The sequence below is a fragment of the Capsella rubella genome, unplaced genomic scaffold (assembly GCF_000375325.1).
Source record: "Capsella rubella cultivar Monte Gargano unplaced genomic scaffold, Caprub1_0 scaffold_8, whole genome shotgun sequence".
Taxonomy (NCBI): domain Eukaryota; kingdom Viridiplantae; phylum Streptophyta; class Magnoliopsida; order Brassicales; family Brassicaceae; genus Capsella; species Capsella rubella.
The window spans coordinates 6,771,147-6,792,283 of NW_006238916.1; the positions used below are offsets into that span (position 1 = coordinate 6,771,147).

The 21,137-nt window shown below is 37.2% G+C and overlaps 5 protein-coding genes across 6 annotated transcripts; 1 reads left to right on the forward strand and 4 right to left on the reverse strand.

Annotated features, from left to right (window-relative positions):
• Positions 1–52: 52 nt before the first annotated feature.
• On the reverse strand, positions 53–1,642 carry LOC17875850 (acid phosphatase 1). The gene is made up of 3 exons (XM_006280914.2): positions 1,001–1,642; positions 651–860; positions 53–433 (listed from the first exon to the last, which is right to left on the reverse strand). The coding sequence occupies exons 1-3, from the start codon at positions 1,387–1,389 to the stop codon at positions 256–258; spliced, it is 777 nt and encodes a 258-aa protein (XP_006280976.1). The 5' UTR covers positions 1,390–1,642; the 3' UTR covers positions 53–255.
• Positions 1,643–2,576: 934 nt separating this feature from the next.
• Positions 2,577–5,897, reverse strand: LOC17876871 (putative U-box domain-containing protein 53). The gene is made up of 9 exons (XM_006279762.2): positions 5,657–5,897; positions 5,448–5,572; positions 5,237–5,358; positions 4,957–5,150; positions 4,540–4,862; positions 4,355–4,453; positions 3,869–4,249; positions 3,011–3,775; positions 2,577–2,921 (listed from the first exon to the last, which is right to left on the reverse strand). Exons 1-9 carry the CDS (start codon positions 5,895–5,897, stop codon positions 2,739–2,741), a joined length of 2,433 nt encoding a protein of 810 aa, XP_006279824.1. The 3' UTR covers positions 2,577–2,738.
• A 2,683-nt stretch (positions 5,898–8,580) lies between these two features.
• LOC17876078 (DEAD-box ATP-dependent RNA helicase 35) lies at positions 8,581–10,459 on the forward strand. Its single transcript, XM_006281429.2, has one exon. The coding sequence runs from the start codon at positions 8,669–8,671 to the stop codon at positions 10,442–10,444; it is 1,776 nt and encodes a 591-aa protein (XP_006281491.1). The 5' UTR covers positions 8,581–8,668; the 3' UTR covers positions 10,445–10,459.
• Positions 10,460–10,577: 118 nt separating this feature from the next.
• Positions 10,578–14,818, reverse strand: LOC17875383 (ceramide kinase). The gene is made up of 13 exons (XM_006280097.2): positions 14,598–14,818; positions 14,321–14,491; positions 14,068–14,235; positions 13,888–13,980; positions 13,270–13,362; positions 12,754–12,964; positions 12,640–12,663; positions 12,433–12,520; positions 12,000–12,149; positions 11,679–11,780; positions 11,180–11,545; positions 11,032–11,098; positions 10,578–10,959 (listed from the first exon to the last, which is right to left on the reverse strand). The coding sequence occupies exons 1-13, from the start codon at positions 14,754–14,756 to the stop codon at positions 10,822–10,824; spliced, it is 1,830 nt and encodes a 609-aa protein (XP_006280159.2). The 5' UTR covers positions 14,757–14,818; the 3' UTR covers positions 10,578–10,821.
• A 2,304-nt stretch (positions 14,819–17,122) lies between these two features.
• Positions 17,123–20,677, reverse strand: LOC17876625 (splicing factor-like protein 1). Of its 2 annotated transcripts, none has more exons than XM_023777781.1 (2): positions 18,121–20,677; positions 17,123–17,404 (listed from the first exon to the last, which is right to left on the reverse strand). In XM_023777781.1, the coding sequence occupies exon 1, from the start codon at positions 20,575–20,577 to the stop codon at positions 18,157–18,159; it is 2,421 nt and encodes an 806-aa protein (XP_023633549.1). In that variant the 5' UTR covers positions 20,578–20,677; the 3' UTR covers positions 17,123–17,404; positions 18,121–18,156. The 2 variants fall into 2 exon arrangements, with proteins under 2 accessions (XP_023633549.1, XP_006280024.1); XM_006279962.2 differs by having other exon boundaries at positions 17,123–17,509.
• Between the last annotated feature and the right edge of the window lie 460 nt (positions 20,678–21,137).

Consider the following 21,137-nt stretch of genomic DNA (forward strand, 5'->3'; position numbering starts at 1 on the left):
CTTTTTGTGAATGCAAAAATGATCAATGGTTTTGTCTCTTGAAAATCTACTCTGTAATTATGTATCTTCTTATTTTGATGGAAACAAGTCAATAAAACAGAGCATTCTCTGTTATTAGTACATTTAATTGCTCGACAATTTACAAGCGAAAGCAATCCAACTTTAAAAACACTTTGATTGCTCTAGTAAGTCTATATACGATTTTCGTAATGTTTTATAGGTAGTCCAAGAAAGCTCTCTTTGTCTTCACTCTCTTCAAGGGATATAGTACATAGGATTAGCAAGTTTGAAGGATCGTTGTGACATGGAGGTACCCAACAAATCACTCCATTGATCACCTGAATTGCCTCTAATCCTGTATCCCTCTTTCACCATCTCATCTCTCTTCTCAGATTTGTATAGTGTCGCCATTTTGTGCTGTTCCTCTGGAGATCTACACATCACATATAACACCAAAGAAATAAACAAAAGATAACTCACACAATGTACAGTATGTATGAAACTGACGATGGTATGTTCTCTCAAACTATCTCCACAGATCAAAACTAGAATTAACCATTGCATAACAAACAAACTCATTGCATGACCTAGACATGCAATCCAAAAGCTACGACATCGTTTCTATGAGTAAGTATGGTTGTGTTTAATACCTGAGGATAAGCTTGTCCCAGTTCTGGAAACCAGCATTGATGAGGTTTTCAACAGTAACAAGCCTGTGACTCTCTTTTCTCCCTGTAAGCAAGAAAACTTTGTATCCCAAATCTATTACTCTTTGGTAAAGCTTCAAGCTTGGTGCTATAGCCGGTGCCACTCCTCTCTCTACCCATTTGTCAAACTCCGAGTGATCAAAAAGCTCCAACCTACAAAAATACACAAAACAGAATCAACAAATCAAGTTATTATTCTAACCAAAATTGTCCTCCTTTGTCAAAATCTAGCAAAAGAGCCACATGAACACATAAGCAGAACCAAGTAAATGAGATATATAAGAAATGTATACCCAAAGCCATGGTCAATGTAATAAGGAAGATTAGACAAGAGAGTCTCATCGATATCGAAAACCCAAATATCTTTGCCATCGCCGGAGAATTCGACGCTGCTCGCAAAGATGAAAGCTTCCTCAGAGACTCTCTCCAGATCGGTGGCGTAGCCTTTACCCATGACGTAGTTCTTCACGTAATCGGCGCACTCCACCGGAATCGTTTTCCAGGGGGCGAGATTGTTCATCTCCGCCGCGAATCTCCAGGTCGTGCAATGCAAATCAACATCTTCATCGGCAGCTCTCTTGTGCATGTTCTCGATTTCAGAAGGGTACTTGAGAATCGAATCTTCGGCGAACGCCGAGGAAAATACAGAAACCAGCACGAGGACAATCAGATAAATCCTCATCACCGGGAATCGAAAACCCAATTGGAAAAATACGAAATTTAGGGTTTTCTTCTGGGAAATGAATTGGGTATTTGTGATGAAATTGAGAAACTTGAGAGTCAAAACTAGGGTTTATATATATATGTTTGAAAGAGGAATATGGGGAAAAGGAGAAAGGAATCAAATACAAATTCGAAATCCGGAGAAAAGGGAGAGAAATGTTTTTGATTGTTTCGAATTGGATCAATGGAATATCGTACGAAAGAAGAAAGCTTTGAATTTTTTATTTTATTTTTAATTTCAATGTGAGAAATGAACAGTGCTCTGTTTCATATTTAAGCGAGTGGAGGAGAAATGTCAAAAAGACATGAGTGGTCGGTGACGTGTAATTAAAGTAACCCAAAATATATAAAAATAACAAAAATTAATTAAAAAAAAAAAGAGGAATCTGTTAGTTTCCGGGTTCGGATCTTAAGTGAAATGCAATTCGGTAGATCCGAATATGCGTTGATGTTTACTGTTGTTGGGTCCTTTTTGATGGCGTAATGCATTTTGTTTGATTTGGATTATAGTGTCAGATTAAAGTTTTGTTATATGATTTGAGTTTTATTATTCGTTAATTTTATTTTAAAATCGACGTTGTTCTAATGATTAATGTGCTATGGTATGAAATGTAAATTTCTTATAATCATAGTACCAAATTACCTTTTTTTAATGAAAAAGAATTGATTAATCAAGTCAAATTCTGATTTTGACAGATTCGACATTAAAAAAATATATTATGTTAGTTATTTTTTTTTTGTATAAGACATTAATCTAAACTTTAATAGTTGAGGAGATAAGAATTCGGACGGCTAATGATACACTACTTGCACGCACGCTAAGCTACGCTTACGCGTGAATATAGTCTTAATTCAGGGTTTGATCATTAAAGGATTGTTAATTATTCATTGATTGCGAAATAAGTTTTGAGTTTTTTTTTTAATATAAAAAACCAATAACGTGTTTGTTAAGGGCTAATTAAAAGTATATAGTTGATCCGTTTTGTGATCCAAACTTCAAACTTGTATGTGTCTCACGTTTGCAAGAGAAAAGTCATTAAACAATGTTTAAGATGTTTAAAGTTTTAAAATATTTTCGTTGACATAAATGAATTTTTTGAACCTATTTAATTTAAGTTCTTTTCACATGTTTTACTTCTTCTGGCAAGGCAACAAATGTTCTGACTCATTCAACGATCAACCACTTTACCAAAGTACAAACCAAAAGAGAATAAAAAAACGACTATGAGAACGAACAGCGTGCAGTTTTTCTAGGCTGTAAAACGCTACGCAGTTTCAAAGAGAGGCACCAAAATGGAGCGCGAATCTTTACAGGTTTTTATTTCTCCATTCAACGATGGCTGCGTAAAGAGTGTGATTGGGCAAAAGGTTCACGTTTTGTAAAGGCGAACTAGTCACCGGCGACGTCCGGTTATTCTCCATCCACTCCACTATAGCGCTCCGGTCATAAGTGTACCCATCAGCCGCAATACATGGCTCCTTCATCACATCCTGCCAACATAACAACATTCTTCATTTTTAAACCAACCAACCTGACTTCTCTCGCAAGTTAACAGATGACGTTATGAACAAGTTATTACCTTTAGTAGTGGGCAGAGGAAATGGCTTGGAGGTTGACTCGGGGCAGCGGATATCGAGTTTCTTGCTTTATCAGCTTCTTTCTTCAAGCTCTCCAATGCTGGAAGAATCTGATCTTTCAGATCAGGCCTGTCTTTTGCCCGGAGCTCTGTACAACAGAGGGCTAAAGCGGCTAATTGCCTGGTTTCTTCCATTGGCCAGTTACCAGCTTTATGATCAAGAATCTGTATTAACTCCTCGTCATCGTTGTTCTCCATGGCTATCTCTACTGTGTATGTCAGTGCCATAGCCTGTTGACCGGTTAGAAGCTGTAGGATGATCATTCCTAAAGCATAGACGTCTGATTTTGGTGATATCCGTCCGGTTCGTTGATATTCGGGATCGATGTAGCATAATGTTCCAACAGGGCTTGTCTGTTTGTACATTGTGAATTGGGTTAACAATGGGTCAACTTGGATCATTGTGGAGAGTCCCACATCTCCTACTTTGCTGACAAAGTTGCGATCAAGCAAGATGTTGGCTGGTTTAAGATCACGGTGGATGATTGGTGTCGGTTTTGATTTATGGAGGAAAACAAGCGCTGATGCCACTTCCCAAGCGATTCTGAACCGCACAAACCACGGGATTGGTTGACTATTGTTGACTTGGAACAGTCTATCTTCCAAGCTACCATTTTCCATGTACTCATAGACTAGTGCGCCGCGTTCAGAACATGCTCCTAGAAGGAGAACCAAGTGCGGGTGCCTGATCTTGCTCAATATTTCGAGCTATGAGAGATTAAACCGCGAGTTAGAATGTCACCTTTTTTTATATAAAAAAACAGAGAAAACTTTCAAGCAAGAGAAACTTTGATTGGGTACCTCTTGATCAAATTGCTTAGATAGACTACTCTCAGCGGAATGCAAAACTTTGACAGCAGCAGTTGTATGATGAAGATTGCATTTGTAAACAGCTCCGTAAGCTCCCATTCCAATCTTTAGATCTTCAGAGAATGATGAAGTTGCGGTGACGATTTCTTCCCAAGTGAACTCTTGGTATTGCAGCTTAGGAGCCACAAGGGAAACTTCTTCAAGTTTCTCCTTCGCTTTGGCTTCAAGGGTTGCTTTCATCTCGACTTCTCTTCTTTGCGAAGCTTCTCTCTCTTCCCTTCTTTTCTGCTCAAACGTCTGTGTTTCCTCTTCTGCTAATCCCTTCGTTTCGTGCTCCATTAGCTTTAGCTCTTCAAACTTAAGCTCATTTAGCTGAAACCATAAAGTGGGAAGAATTATTAGACACACAAACCAGTAGATAAAGAAGCTTTATCAAATACAAGTTAACCATTTTTTATAAAGATTCATCAAGCTGACCTTTCGGGAAGCATCCAAGGTTTCTACTTGAGCCACTGCATATAGTTCTTGAGCGTGTCTAAGTTCAGCTCTCAACTTTGTAATTTCTTTGAGGGTTTCCTGAAATCAATGAAAACACATATCATTCCCAAATGCTTTCGATTTCATGAGAGGTTTAATAACAATCTTATCAAAACTTAGTTTACCTGGTCGTCTGAGAAATAATGATCTCCACCTGGAGTAACATTGCCGTATCCATGGTTGCTAGACATAGACAAAGAATTCATAGCATCTTTTCTGTCATCAAAATCTCTCAACCGAGGATTCCAAGAAACACTATGCGATGTTTCAGGGCTACTTCTCTTGCTTACACCCTCGGCAACATCTGAAGACATACTTCTAGTATCATCTGAATTAGCAGAACTAGTTTCCATAGGAACAGAAACTCCTCTTATTATTGTCGGGAGATGTTGCAATCTCTTGTTGGACAGAGAATGAGGGTTAGATTTGAGTGCGTTTGACATTACATCTAAAGAATGCACAAAAGAAAACCAAAGAAATATTCATATAAGAGTCATGAATCACACATCAGTGTCTGGTAAAAGATTGGTGAAGCTTTGAACCTGAGTTTGGTCCTGAACCAGAAGACCAGCTGGAGGAGTCCGTTCTCTCATTACCGGAATCTCTTAAAGTTTCATGCCTCTCCGTGTCTGACGATACTCTATCTTTTGATAGAATATAGGCTCCTTTTGAGACAACATATACTGTGCATAAGTTTGACACAAAAGCTGATAGTTCTGCAGTAATATCATGATACCTGAAATTGTTTCAACGCATATCTTCAGTGAGAAAACTTTGTGTGATCAGATAATATAACGGAAGTGATAAAGTTTCAGGCCATACCTTGACAAGTTACCATGTGATGAACGTCCAATGACAAGGTTGCTGATCAAATGCTCATTAACCTCTTTAGTTATCGCCATTGCAACTCTATTTGATTCGAGGACTTGAAGTTCCACTGCAACCTTTGTTAAGCAGATTGATTTGAGTTTCATCGATCTTTAGCTATAAGTTATCTGACAAAAGAAGATCAAGTAAAACAAACAAAAAAAACCTTCTTCCGCTCGCACATTTTCTTGAAAGGTTTAAGAAGAGTTTCTTTCGTCTCCTGCATCACATTTTGTCTATAAGTAGCCGCCACATCCTCTGGTGCCTCAGAGATAGGGACTGTGTTTCCCGCTTAGGAAAGAAACAGAAACTGGTATCAGGCTGGCTCATATATATATAAAATCTCAGGTGGAGAAGAAATCTTTCAGAACTTACAAGGTGTAGGTAGAGAAGTAAGCTTTGGATGGACGTGAATCAACTTGAAAACGACATTCTTGTCAGAACCAAACTTGTTGAGCGCCCACTTAACAACATTCTTGCTTTTACTGCTCCCACTAATAGCTATAGCAATGGTCAGCGGTTGAGAAGGAGAGGCATGATCAGAGCTATCCTTCTTAGAAAGCTGGCCAACCACCGGCTTGGTATCCAGAAATGATTTTTTGAAAAAAGAGTCCATTTTTATTCTATTCCTATTTCCTAGAAAGTCCAAGCACCTTCTTGTGGAGCCTCTAAACCGTCAGGGGCGCTCAGTGCAAAGATTTTTCTAGTCATCACTTACATTTCCTCTAACCAAGTGAGACAATAGCAACCTGCGTCACAAACCCATTTGGAGACAAAGTCATTCACTACATCATAACTGAAATGAAGATCCTTGAGCCAAACCAAAACGAATTTTGATCATCTTTACTACAAGTTATAATATATACAAACAGAACATAAATCAAACAAGAGATGCTTTGATATTCGTAATCGATGTTCTCCAAATTAAAAATCTAAACATTCCAAAGTCAATTTAGATATTAGAAAGCTGGACGATGAATCATGAAGACGAATTTTGCAACTAAGAATCAGTTTCAAAACACGAATTTAATGATTTGAGCTCATAAAGTTTCGAACTTTACCAGAACAATGGCGTGTGAACAAGAAACCCATCAAGCGAAGCATGATCACAATATCTAACAAACATGAAAAAAATCATAAAATTGGACCAACCTGATCATATATGTAAAAGATGTAACTTTAAGCTGTGACAGAAGTCGTGGCTTCGTCAAAATGACATCTTGAAGACGAAGAAGCACAACAAAGTTCGTGGCTTCGTGCTCCCAATTCCACAGACATTCCACAGAATCTTATGGACCTTCTTATATTAATACTTAGTACTTTGATACCAAAAAAAAAAAAAGACAAAATTAAGAAAACTTGGTCATGCATGACTCATGATTATTATTTTTGAAGATTCACTTTTGTTATTCATTAATAGCACTTGAGAGAAGAGGGCCTTGTCTTAGATAATTTATCAAAAAAAAATTATGAAGTTCATAAGGTTTTTTATCCCTTTAATATAATTTAATCGTGTTCAAGAGAAAATATTGTGTTTGTATACATATATTGTTTTGAAAGTTTTTGCGTTCCTCAACAATTCTTATGAAGGGACAACTTGCCAACCAGTATTTTTTCAGATTTAGAAAATGTCAATCTCTGTTTTCGAAACTAATATATGATATAATATCATGTTTATAATACCGTAAATAGAGGTAAGAGAGAATATATTCTAAAAATATATATAAAATTTTGAGAACATAAATCACATATTTTTGAAATACCTTTTCACATATATGATGATACAGTATATGAATCAATTCATTGAAAATTAAAAATTTTTAATAATGTAATATATTGTTGTTCTAAATAGAAAAGAATAGATACCGCATCACATCATGGCTTGATGTTGTTCCATTTTAAACAAGATGAACTTATATCATTTATATGACAAATAATTCTTAACAAAAAAACCTACTTAAAAAAGCAACATGAACTTATCAATCGTGAAAGATCGTCATGGACTCATATTGTATGCTTAATGCAACAAATTAAAAGACATGTAGGGTGATACAAATATTTCAAAGATGACAACATTATTTCGAAACCGTCTCATGTTACTTATAATAAAATGTGGTTGATAATAAAAATATACACGCACGAACAAAACCAAAACATAGAAGGAAAAAAATGATACCCATGCTCATGTGTTTATTCTTTACACTTATATATTATTCACATTAAAATGCTAGATTATATTTGCTTTTATAAAATATATGTATAGACAAATCTAAATTGTATTGTTTGTTTTGCATGCTTAATGCAACAAAACAATAGACCTCCCTTTCAAAAGTATATATACTTGCCTACTTGGTACGGTATCATGCCATTCGGAAAAAATAACAAATATAAATCTTTCACTAGCTTTTTTTTTTGTCACTCAAAGCTTTCACTAGGCTAGTGAGTGAAAAATCTTATCGAGCGTTATGATCGGATCTAGTCTTAAGAATAAGAATATGTATATATATATATGGCTGTCAAATAACCAATCAATATATATATATATATATATATGTACAACTCTTTAGTCCATTTAGTTAAATAATGTACATATTTTATTACTTTACAGTTTACACCATGAAAAATATAGAACCTAATTAAACGAGCTTTAAAAATAAATTAAATATTGAACTTAGTTGCTCGCATGATCTATGATCTATCGATCTTGTCCTCACGTCTTTTTGTCGTTCCTATGATATGGGTTTGTGTTAATGTGTGTCTATTTAAATTTCATTTTTTTAAACAGTTCAATGAACAATGCATACTATGAATGTGAAAAATATATAAAGTGGTCTTAGTGATACAAACCGACTATTCAATTCTCTCCAGCTACGCAAGTGTTGTATACCATATATATATATATTCATGCGACGAAAGTTAGACAATGAAAATACGACGAACACTCTCAAAATTTGGAATATATTTTAGATTTTAGAATATTGATGGTGATGGTTTATACACACAAATATAAAGTTTGGAGTGAGATTCAGATTATAGAACACTGTTTGAGTAAAAAATCGTAAATATATAGGAGTTAAATGATATGATTAACACTAATTTTGTTTACAAAAAAAAAACTTAAAAACTCACCTTAATAGGCCAAATAAATAAACTCATTAATAGCTGACAGGCCCATTAATAGGCCCAAGACGTCTAAACCCGATAGCCGGCCGACCTAAAAAAAAAACCTCCGGTCGGGTCAGTAACTCTCTATATAAGGGTGCTGCAGTTTAGACTTCAGACCGAAGTTGTGCCAAAAAAAGAATTGTTGATTTATAGCTCTGTACTAGGTTTCGATTCTCGTGAGACGTTTTGAATAAGGAATTAGAAGAATTTGGATCTTGAATCATGGAAGAAGATGATAGTTACGTTGAGTATGTTTCCGTAGTGGAGCGCCGAGCGATGGAAACAAAGAATATGATACTCCGGCGGAAGAGAAAAGCTTCGGAATTGGAAGAGGATGAAGAAGAAGCTGACAAGGAAAAGCGTGTTGAAGCCAAACCCAGTTTACTCGTTCAAGCAACTCAGCTTAAGCGAGATGTACCCGAGGTTAGTGGTACTGAGCAAATCATCTTACAAGAGAAAGAGATGATGGAACATTTATCTGATAAGAAGACGCTTATGTCTGTTCGTGAACTTGCCAGAGGTATTACTTATACAGAGCCTCTGTTAACTGGGTGGAAACCTCCTCTAGATATTAGGAGCTTGTCTAGTAAACAGAGAGATTTGCTTAGGAAGCAATTGCATATTATTGTTAATGGTGATGATGTTCCTCCACCTATCAAGAACTTTGAGGATATGAAGTTTCCTAGACCTGTTCTCGATACGCTCAAGGAGAAAGGGATTGTGCAGCCTACTCCAATTCAAGTTCAGGGTCTTCCTGTGGTTTTGTCTGGGAGAGATATGATTGGGATAGCTTTTACGGGTTCAGGAAAGACTTTGGCTTTCGTGCTTCCCATGATCATGATCGCTCTCCAAGAAGAGATGATGATGCCTATTGCTCCTAGAGAAGGCCCCATTGGCCTTATTGTTTGCCCTTCTAGAGAGCTTGCTAGCCAGACTTATGAAGTGATTGAGCAGTTTGTGGCTCCTTTGGTCAAGGCTGGATACCCAACATTGAGGTCATTGTTGTGTATTGGAGGAGTTGATATGAGATCACAGTTGGAGGTTGTCAAGAGAGGGGTTCACATTGTTGTTGCAACCCCTGGGAGGTTAAAGGATATGCTCGCCAAGAAAAAGATGAGCTTAGATGCTTGCAGGTACCTGACTCTAGATGAGGCAGATAGGTTGGTTGATTTGGGTTTCGAAGATGACATCAGGGAAATCTTTGACCACTTTAAGTCTCAACGTCAAACACTTTTGTTTTCTGCCACTATGCCCACAAAGATTCAAATCTTTGCCAGAAGTGCTCTGGTGAAACCTGTGACTGTTAATGTAGGAAGAGCTGGAGCTGCGAATCTTGATGTGATCCAGGAGGTGGAATATGTCAAACAAGAAGCAAAGATTGTTTACCTCCTCGAGTGTCTACAGAAAACCTCTCCACCAGTTTTAATATTCTGTGAGAACAAAGCTGATGTTGATCATATTCACGAGTACTTGTTACTGAAAGGAGTGGAAGCAGTGGCCATCCATGGAGGAAAAGATCAAGAAGACAGAGAGTACGCAATATCTTCGTTTAAAGCTGGGGAAAAAGATGTCTTGGTCGCGACTGATGTTGCTTCTAAGGGTCTAGATTTCCCTGATATAAAACATGTGATTAACTATGACATGCCAGCAGAGATTGAGAACTATGTGCATAGGATAGGACGAACAGGTCGGTGTGGTAAAACTGGGATAGCAACCACGTTTATAAACAAGAATCAAAGCGAAACCACGCTGCTCGATTTGAAACACTTGTTGCAAGAAGCTAAACAGAGGATTCCACCTGTCCTTGCTGAGCTGAATGATCCAATGGAAGAAGCAGAGACCATTGCTAATGCAAGTGGTGTCATGGGTTGTGCGTATTGTGGTGGTCTTGGACATCGTATTGGAGACTGTCCAAAACTTGAGCACCAAAAGAGTGTGGCCATATCTAATTCTAGAAAAGACTATTTTGGCTCTGGTGGCTACAGAGGAGAAATATAATCTTGTTTTGATCCATTTGCAAGTTATCTCATCTTAGCTGTTACATAACTGTGAAGGAGAGATGGTTGCACTCCAAATATTAGGATTCTTGTTTATTTTTGTATATGGATAAAACATAATACATGATGTCTAATTAATAAAAGAAAAGAAAAAACTTATGTTACTCATCCATTGCTGACTGCACAACATAAATAATGAGATCATAGGGTAGCATTACATCTTGAATTTTTTTGGATACTACAATATGTTTGCTAAGTTCTTTTCTTGGTAAAATTGCCACGTTCACTATTATACTTTTCTAGTTTCCAGTCTCATATAGCTTTATCACTTGCACTATGCACAACGGTCCATATAGGACCACATTCACATGCATGTTGTTATATCTCTGGACCAGATGCGAACAGAGGTATAAGGCCACGCAAGACTTGAGCTGATAAATGGTGAGCCTCAAAGATCTCTCCGTCCAAATTCCACACACTCTCTTCCCCAATTGATGTAAACGTGAAAGCTCGAGTCTGCATTACCGGATACATTTTGATCAGAACCCAACACGTTATGAATCTTTAAAAAGGAGAATGTTTTACAACCTTATGATACTCCACAAACTCGAAGTTTAAAGGTTCTCCACCTCTTTTTGCAAGCTCGGTGAGGTGCCTGTAACCCATTAGAATCTCGGGTATTAATAAGCCTTACTCATAAAATGAATGACTATAGGAAAAAAAAACCAGACATTACCATAAGTACTTGGGACGAGAACAATCTTTTATGAGTATGAGATGAAGGAAACCGTCTGAGAGGTGTGCATCCACGACAAGACCATCAGGTGCTCTTTCATTTCTGTTTGACATCACTGCAGCGCCTATACTCAGAAACCTCCCTTTTGTTCTACACCATCTTGTTTTTTCTGGATACGAGATAGGTGTTGTGCGTATAATATTTTCATCCTCAGCCTTACTGTTACAAATGCTGCATTTTGCACGACATGGTATTTTCTCTGGTCTTGTGGTATTTCGAAATGGCCACGTCTTACTCCGCGTGTGTGTGGTTGCTTTACCATTGTCTGGATCTGCTTCTTCAAACATCACCTCTGCCTCATATGATCTTGCATTAACATATAAACCAACAACTCAAACAATAATGGTATGCTTGGAAAAAATATAACATAGATCATTTATCAGAGATTCCACTAACGTATAGCACATATCTTGGCAGTGTAAATTGGTTAGGAATGTACCTGTGCTTCAAGAATATCTTAGTTCCAACATAATCATAGCGTTTGGGACCCATCCACCGGTATTTTTCACTTTCTGAAATGACATCTCCATAAAACCCGTATCTGAACTAATCAATTGTACAAAAACCATGTTAGAGATCGAAGCAATCAATCTTCACATCACAGGTTATTTTATTAGACAAAAGGGGATGCCACTAACAATAAAAAGATAAGGCTTGGGGCTGGTAAGTGAAGGATGACAACTAGAGCTTTATAACTTAATAGAATCTGCCATTCCTTACTACATGATAAAACATCTCACTAAAAGAGTTTAGTCATTACCCAGCAAACGAGGCTGCATAACGAATAAAAGGTTCAATAGTCGAGGTTGAAGCCGTTTTCCACCGCACAACTTGCATTGCATCAAGGAAGATCTTTCTGCCTAGAATGATATGCAGCGCAGATGTTACAGGATCACGAGCTCCTGTGGTGCTGTAACACGAACGCATAAACAGTAGTTTAAAAGTTTAAGCTTATCAAAAGCTATTTTTACAAACTTGAGTTTATGAGATACACCAAATCTTTCAAAATTTGTATGGAGTAGAAAAACAGAAACCAGACAGTAGAGAGACCACGTGCATTTTTAGTCATTTGGTAAGTAACTACAATTTATTACTGATACAAGTGAAACATCTTCTCATTAATGGCACATGAAAATCTTTAATAGTGGAAGGATGACTACGAATATATGATGATAAAACTCAAAAGACCCTACCATATCACTATTGCATCAGTTGAACCTGCCGGGATGAGGCCAAATCTTGGCCTTCCACCACTGAAGGGATGATTGGGATCTTCAATTCCTGCGAAATTGCCAACAAAAAAGAACAAGAGAAAGCGATTTAACAAGTCAGGGTGAAAAGAAAACAACCGGAAGCAGGCAATGTAATTGGATGTCTTGTAGAGAACTAAGCCCACTGACCTTCACATGAGCCATTGACTGTCCCTGTAGGTAAACAATAACACCCAGAGATTACAACTCGTTAATAGTCCCAGTGCTTCAACAAAAATGAGATAAAGGTGATCAGTTACATACTGAAATTCATGACCTCTTGAACTGAATCAGGAAGAAGAGGATAGTGTTCCTTTTGGTCAGTCCCATGAACTGCATCTCCTTGTTCTTGAACTGAGGAGCTACCTCTACTTTGAACAGAATTGAAAATATCTGAAGGACTTGGTGGAAGAGGGACTTTAAGTCTCGACAAAAGATATCCATTAATAATTTCATTAAAGAAACCATCCCCACCCTGAACATAGGTTTTTTTTCAAGATATAAAATTAACAACAAATCATATGATGAAAAGCAGATATATGATCTACAAGTAAGCTTTATAAGGAAGAAAATGTGACAACAGACAGGAGTGGAAAACCTTCATCAAGTTTCCCTAACCATAACTTTACTCATAAATTATAAATTGAAGGTTATTTCATATCACAAACATATTTCAAAAATGCACTGAGCGAGTAAATCACTACAATCATTGTCAGAAGAAGAACTTTGGGTCAATCAAACATTAAAAAGAAAAAAGAAAAAAAGAGGTTTACAACTTACAACAGCTATGATGCCATCATATGAATGGAGCTCTTTATTTTGGATGGATGTCATTACATCAAATGCATGTCCTGCTCGCTCTGTTACAATCACCTATTTAAATGGTAAATCAAGAATATCGAACTAAGGACCATAACATGGAAAAGGAGAACATTCATACCATTTGGAATTGAAAACATTCATGTGTATTTCTTCTCTATGTGGGTGAGCTATAGTATCACAAGGAATTATGCATACAATAAATATAGAAAGTAGAAACAGAGTGTCACATTTGATTACAGCCTAAAAACATCTTGAATGGCAGATATTGTGGAAAAGTCATGTTGCAATATCTACTAACGTGAAATATATATATACTTTTCATGCGCTCATTTACTGCAAAAGAGTATGACTAGAGGATAATCAACCAAAAATACTGACCTTGATAAACCAAAATGAAGCAATTACATTACATTATAAATAACAGTTTCCCCTAGGCCCTAAATGCTCTACTATAGCACAAATTAAATCAGTTAGCCGAAGAATCAAATTCCGTGTGCCTTTTGTCATACCTATAACAACTTTCACAGAAACAGATACTAAATGACCATTCTGCTAGGGATGAAATCCAAAACAGACCTTGGTATTAACTTTAGCGCGGATGAAGATCTTGGAAACAGTTTCCCAGACCTTGGAGCCATTTCCTTTGCCACTTCTTGGATGGACGAATACCTAAAGAAGTGGCAAAGTAATCCTGTCAAAGCATTCATCAAATATAGGACCAAAAAAGTGCTAACAGCCTAACAAGATAAGGTTTACCAAAAGATTTCTTGGTCTATCCACTTCCTTGATCAAAGAGTAATTCAATTGATCCATCCAACTCTGGCACGTCTGCAAATCCATATGCCCAAAAGTAAATGCCGCAAGTTTCCAAAGACAAGGCTCCTTTGGTGAACTTTGAAATCCGTGCACAGTGAACCGATACATCTAACATCAAAGCAGAGACTCACTACACTGTAAATCTCGAGGAGCAAAAGAAACAAACAATAGGGGAAGCGAGTCAAAACAAAACCTCTTGAGTATGTAACAAGCGTTCCCGGAAACATTCTTTGGCATGTCTAAGGCCTGACTTTGGACTATGCACCAAGCCATAGTTAGCAAACTCCACAGCATAAATATCAGAGAATTTGATCTCAGTTTTGCAATCTTCAGAATTTATAATTCCTAAACAAGTCGTTCCCTCCTGTCAACAAATCAATCAGTAACATAACAACACACACACAAACACGACACTTAATCAAAAAATGTGATAGATGACAAGTCAACGAACACACTCGCATGAAACTTACACAATCTGAAGAATCCAAAAATTTCCAGGACAAACCATCTTGATTCCGAGAAAGCAAAACTTCGCCAGCATGATCCAAGAAAAAGGGGCTGCTCAATCCACCGTCGCCACCGCCGGGATGAGGAAAACTAGAATCATCATCATCATAACTTTTCTCCATTTCGAAATCGCTGAATAGCTTAGCTCGGAAGATTATTATCTCAAATTCGAGTTTTTTTTTTTTTAATGTCAATAAAATATTAACGGAAATCAAACGGCGGAGCGAAGACGGAAGATGGCACCAGCGACCAATCAGATTTGCAAAAGGAAATTATGACGTAATTGCATAGTTGGACCTACGATTTTGCTTTTGCATATTAGTCCAACTCTATATCCCTACTACAGTAAAGAGAAGTACAAAAGTTTCTTGGGTCGGGTTTTTTTAAAAAATTAACCCGAAATTTTTCAATTGGATCTTATTAAAAATTTAAAGATATTAAATACCACTTTCCATATATATTATTTCGAAATCTAACAAATTAAACCATCAATATCGGTTTTGGAAAGTACATTAATCTTAATTTGTTTAAGGAAAAATACATTAATGTATGATTTTGTATATTGCTTTAACAAATTAACCTAAAAATCAGAAATATGAATTAAATATAAAATATTTATCAAATTATCCATAATATTTCAAAACAAAATGTTCCTTAAATATCTTATATTAATATTTAGATGTATAGTTTTCTCCTATATTAACTATGATCTTCACAACAATTACGGGATAATTCATTTTCAACCATCTTTAATATATTTATTTGGCAATAGTTTCGAATTTCTGGCTTGATTATAAAGCTAATCTTTTTTTCAACGCTAACCTAACTCTAAGAAAATATTATCTATATAAATAAGTTTCTGCTACCAGAAAATTGTAACATAAACACAGATTTTACATTTTAACACGATAAGAAATAAGAAATCATTGGCTCTTTATTTGTTTATTCTAGAGATTTGCAATTTTACAAAACTGCATGAAAGGTCCAAGTTAAAATCATGTATTTATGATTATGCGGTGTACCGCGGGTCAATCCCTAAACTTTAAAAATGATTCATAGTATAATATTTATACATATATATATGTCACATATTGTTCTAAAATTAACAATCCAACTAAAATCATACAATTTAAATAATTTTGAACATATTTGAAACCAACACAAAAAATACAATCTAAAAATGATAGAATTTAATTAATAATCAAAATAAAGTAAAGCAAACACAAATAAATTATCTCACAACGTACAAAAGATTAAAAATCCGGTAATTTTCCCCCGCGCTGTAGCGCGGGTCCGAGTCTAGTTTTTATTAGTAATGTAGCAGAAACGTTAACAAAGCATTAACTATTATAAATAAGATACAATCTAAAGTTTGGTAACATCAAAACTCAAAACGATCAGCAAATATATCAAAACATAAAGTGTTCAAAAATCAAAACAAAATTGTAGTATATTAAGTTAATTACTCAATACAAAGTAAAAAAAACTAAATCCTTCTATTCATTATTTTTTCTTCTCTCTAAATTCTTTAATTCAAACACCACATTTGGCTTCTGCTGATTCAATTGCTTGCCATTATTGTGGGACTTACTGTGCTAGATAACATAGGGGAATTGTTTTTTGTTTATCATATGATTATGATAATTGTCGTTGGATTGAGTGATGACTAAAACAACACATAAATAACCAATTGGTATTCTTGTTTTTTTTTTTTTTTAAAGAGTTTCTACCATGTTAATATTACATCAATCCGTATATACATGAACTCCGATGAATATAGTGAACAGAGCTATTCCAACTTAAGTTGAATCTTGTTATAGCTTAGACAAGGGATCCCGATTTGCCAAATTGTCAACCTCCTCGAATACGATCCATGCCAACATCCCTAGTTAATGATACACCACACCACTTTCCAAAATGGTTAATGTAAGCAAACACTTCACAGAATGTTCCCTGAGTCAACGCTTTACACACATACAATCAAACAAAATTCAAGATGCAGCTTCTTTCTTCATGCACAAATAGTTAGATACGCAACGATCTTGAGACAGTTAATTATAATTCTATCGACTCCTAACTAATTCAAATTCTTACAACCAACATATGCTACGTAATGCCGACTCCTAAACATGCAGACATTGGAACACATGCAATCATTAAGACAGATATTGAGATATAGATAAGAGAGAAGCCTGAGGACAAGAACATCGTTATTTAAGTTAATCTGGATCACTAGCCAGAAATCACACCTGCCACATGGAAAGCTTGAGAAATATTATTATATCAGTACATAAAGGTTATTTAAGTTAATCTGGATCACTAGCCAGAAACAACGATCAAGTATCGGCATCAATATGTCCAGTGTTATTCAACATACCCTGTTGTCTTCAGGTTCCTGAAAGAAATGATGAATTCCCTATGCACACAAGAGACCAGACAAACAACAAGAGATAACCTTGCCCTCAAGAGCAAGAGGGAGGACTGTATCTTGCATCACAAAAGATAATAGATATTTTTTGCACTACAGTACCACCAAAAGTTTTAAGTTCCAAATGGAAACAGTACACAGAAGAAATTGTGAGTAAAAGAGAGCTGAAGACAGACTTAACACATTGATCACCGGTAAATATGAGTATTATGAAATGAAACAAGAACCCCAGACATATATAGTCCTACAAAAGAGCAGCAATTATTATCAGTAACATAAATAAAAATCTTATGGCCTTCTGGAAACGCAATTGTCTGAAATGGGAGCTTCCAGCCTGAATCTCTGCATATTTTACAACAGCATAGCAAGGGTTAAGAGGTGAGTCCCAAACTGCCAACAAGAAAGATGTAAGAAATCAGGGTACAAGAGCTCCAAGAAACATCACACCTGACAAAATTAACAATATCAACAAAACAAAGATTCGTGTTAATGAGCTGTATACAATAAGAGAGAGACAATCTTTTGGAATCTACGCTAGTGGCAGTTTAGATCTTGTCAAATGGAAAAACTGAAAAGTGAAAAAAAAAAATAAATAAATAAATGTTTCCATATGAAACAGAAAACACATAATGAGTTAGTGAATAAACATAGAGCAAACAGAGTAGACTGACAAAATTCGAACATCCAACTCCCCAATTTTATGTTTCAGAATCGAATACCAGGACAGATGCACCTTTAGCTGTGGGATTGCTCACAAACACATCAATAATTAGCTTATGAGTTACAGCAATTAGTTATCATGTGATAAAATTAGGAACAGAGAAATCACATAAGCAGGATAGTTTTCAAGGTAATCACAAAACATGCTATAGCAGGACATTGTTCATCTGCAATTGGAAGTCTAAAAAATGACATTTGGGAATTAAAATTTTGAAAACGTTGGAAAAATTGAGGAAGAAAAGTTTTATCATACGTTGAAAGCCACTTTATTCAGTTCCAAAATTAATTTCAAAATCATTAGGGAGAACAAACAAAGACATCAAATGAGGACATCTTACCTCTCCACTAAGGAGTATATCCTCAGAACACACATGCTACTTCATCTCAGCCATGAACTTCTCATACTCGGAATCTCCAACACTGGATGGATTCTCTGCAGGTGGCTGAACTGGAGGTTTTGGAGCCCAGGGTGCGTTCTGTGAATAACCAACAGAGGGGGGCATAGGAGGATTAGGTGCCCAAGGTGCATTAACAAGTCCCTGTGAGTGATCAGGCGTTGAGACAGGAGGATTGTTGGCCCATGGCATGTTACCCATATTTTGGGAATGATCAGTAGATGAGGCCGGTGCTGGAGGTGGTGGTGGAACAGCATTGTAATAAGATGGATAACTCATATACGGAGGCTGTCCAGGCATCGCCGTGCTACCATAGACATTTGGTGGTACAGATGACGTAGCAGCACCACCATCAGCTTGTACTCCTGGTGGAAAGCTCTGCTGGGGTTCACTAGAAGATGGGTTTTGGGTAGTGCCAGGTGGAGGTGCTTGTGCCACATGAGGAGGTGGTGGTGGTGGGTATTGCATTCCATAAGGAGGCATATGTTGACCATGGACAGGATGGTAAGAACCAGGAGGAGGAGGGGGAGGAGCATAAGGAGAATAGGAGGGAACAGGCGGACCCCAAGGAACTGGAGCTGTTGAATAACCTACAGGAGGATTTGGCAGTTGACCACCAGTTGCATACTGTTGAGAAGGATAGGCACCGGGAGGCTGGTTTGAGGGAGGATAACCCTGAGTTGGTGCTTGAGGGGCTGGAGGTCCCGGAGGTGCAGCAGGCGGTGGCATTTTTCCTGCAATCCTGACAGCGAGTGTTCGGCCTTCGAATCGATAGCCATTCATTGCCTGAACAGCAGTATTAGCCATCTGTACATCAGCGTACTTCACAAAACCATAGGTTTTGCTCAGCCCAGTCACACGGTCCTTGATTACTTTTGCCATCACAATTTCACCAAAGGATGAGAAAAGATTAATCAAACCATCGTCATCAAGCATCGGAGGTAAGAACCCAATGTACAGATTTGTTTCATCATATTCTTTGGATGGGGGTTTGGACGGAGTTGACCCTAAGCCAGGATGTGCACTTGCACCATTCCCTGCATTGTTAGCCCATGGAGGATTACTTCCCGAACTTCCAGGACCAAGAGCCAAGGTAGCACTCTGTTTGAGAGATGATTCAGGGACAGTTCCTCCTAACTCTGCCAAGAAGTTCTGATATTCATCATCCATTTTCTTCCCAGTAGTACCCTTCACCGGGCAATCAATAGTAGGGTGTCCACCATCACCACAAATCTTGCAAAGAACATCACTCTTAAAGGTATTGGTACGAGATGGACATGCATACTGTCTATGTCCTGGCTCACCACACTGTCTACAGAATTCTTCATCCCTTATTGTCCCATTCAAGGTGGCAAGTTCCCTGAGTTGTTGCCTCTTGTGTTCGTTCAACACCTCGTCAACAGGTTGCAGAAGCTTCTCCACCATACCAGCAGCAGCTTCAAGAGCATCCTGAGTCTCGGCCTCTACTAAAACATGCAAGTCCTCGTTTTCTGAAGGGTCATATTTCAAATCCTTCTTTTGCTGATGCCTACCTTCTTTCACAGACCCTTTACCCCGAATTACAATTTTAGCACCTGTCTCCCTCTCCATTCTCTTCTGAGTATTACCCCTGGGGCCAATAATCAGACCAATAAAATTGTAACCAGGAAACTCCTTCATCGGTATGAAAAGCTTCTTCTGGAGCTTAGGAGGTCTATAATCTGCCGGAGGTTTAAAAGCCGGGTTCTTCTTGATAATCTGAGCAATAATTTCTTGTCTTTCTCTATTCAACCTCTCCCTTGCTCTATACTCTCTGGTGTTAATCCTAATTCCCATGTTATCATACACAGGCTCTGGCGAAGGAGACCTCTGCCCTTCCGGTCTATCATCCAAAGGCATACCAGACTGCAGCATCCTACTAATCTCGAGTAACCTACTATTCAAAGCCTGAATCTCAGGATCGAACTCAATTCCTCCAGTGAAATCCTTCATGAAATCAGGTAACTGAATCTGCGGCTTGGGCTCATCATCTGCCCATCTCGACTTACGCTTCCTCGTCCCAGTACCGGAGTCATTACCCCCTTCAGCACTAGGGTTATTAATTGACTCGGAAGGTGGAGGATCCCAACGGCTCCGACGTTTCCTCCGGCTTGTAGTTTCCTCCTCTCCACCGGACTGATCCTTATCGTTACCACTCAGCGTCTTGCTGACACCGTTCTCCGATATCAAAGGGCGTAAAAACTCAGGCTTCGCTACTGAACCATTGGTATCTGGATTAGGAGCAGAAGAACCGTTTTGAGCCAAAGAATCCGGATTCAAATGATCCGATGCGAGCGGAGCAGTATCTCCGTTGGAGGAAGGAGGAGGCTGATTTAAGGTATGCGAATTAGGATTGGAGTCGTTCAAGTCTACGGACTCCATAGCGAAAACTCAAGAATTAGGGTTTCAGATCTAGGTGAAGCTGCTAATGTAGCGTATGTGAGAAAGATTTCAATTTTATCGGAGGGGTAAGAAGAGTACAACGAGATTGACGACGACACATGTATTAGAAAATTACAATGCGAATCCAGAAATTAAACAGAAGCGGCTTAACTCTGATGGGCTAGAAAAGAAATTAGGCCCATAGTAAGCCCAAATAGCCTATAGATGAAATTTTTGGCTGATGTTTTCTATTCCATAAATCTTCAATTTTTTACACTTTTCTCGAAATACATTTATTAATTATATTTTTATTAAATATTTATGATAATTGTTTTAAATTTTCAGTGTTAGGTTATAGAGTAATTTTCAAAATATTACTGAAATGAGTTTTTGTTCCAAAAACACTATCACTAGTTTGTTTTTAAAAATACTACTAAAATATTTTAATTTTTTGGTCACCAATAGCACTAAAATATTATATTTCAAAAATATGACAAATATTATAATCCAAAAATTAAATAATATTTTATGTTAAGTTAAATTATTTTGAACTATATTGT

Bases quoted from the DNA above. Each gene is read 5' to 3' on its own strand.
- LOC17875850 (XM_006280914.2), bottom strand. From the start codon at position 1,389: ATGAGGATTTATCTGATTGTCCTCGTGCTGGTTTCTGTATTTTCCTCG. The intron at 861-1,000 runs GTATACATTTCT...GTATTTTTGTAG, and splicing joins TACATTGACCATGGCTTTGG to GTTGGAGCTTTTTGATCACT. The intron at 434-650 runs GTATTAAACACA...TGTGATGTGTAG, and splicing joins TGGGACAAGCTTATCCTCAG to ATCTCCAGAGGAACAGCACA.
- LOC17876871 (XM_006279762.2), bottom strand. From the start codon at position 5,897: ATGGACTCTTTTTTCAAAAAATCATTTCTGGATACCAAGCCGGTGGTT. The intron at 4,863-4,956 runs GTTCAAAGCTTC...TGCATTCTTTAG, and splicing joins TGGTTCAGGACCAAACTCAG to ATGTAATGTCAAACGCACTC. The intron at 2,922-3,010 runs GTAATAACTTGT...TTATGTTGGCAG, and splicing joins TCCTCTGCCCACTACTAAAG to GATGTGATGAAGGAGCCATG.
- LOC17876078 (XM_006281429.2), top strand. From the start codon at position 8,669: ATGGAAGAAGATGATAGTTACGTTGAGTATGTTTCCGTAGTGGAGCGC.
- LOC17875383 (XM_006280097.2), bottom strand. From the start codon at position 14,756: ATGGAGAAAAGTTATGATGATGATGATTCTAGTTTTCCTCATCCCGGC. The intron at 14,492-14,597 runs GTAAGTTTCATG...ATTTGTTGACAG, and splicing joins TTTTGGATTCTTCAGATTGT to GAGGGAACGACTTGTTTAGG. The intron at 11,099-11,179 runs GTAATGTCTGGT...AATGGGTTACAG, and splicing joins TCTCGTCCCAAGTACTTATG to GCACCTCACCGAGCTTGCAA.
- LOC17876625 (XM_023777781.1), bottom strand. From the start codon at position 20,577: ATGGAGTCCGTAGACTTGAACGACTCCAATCCTAATTCGCATACCTTA.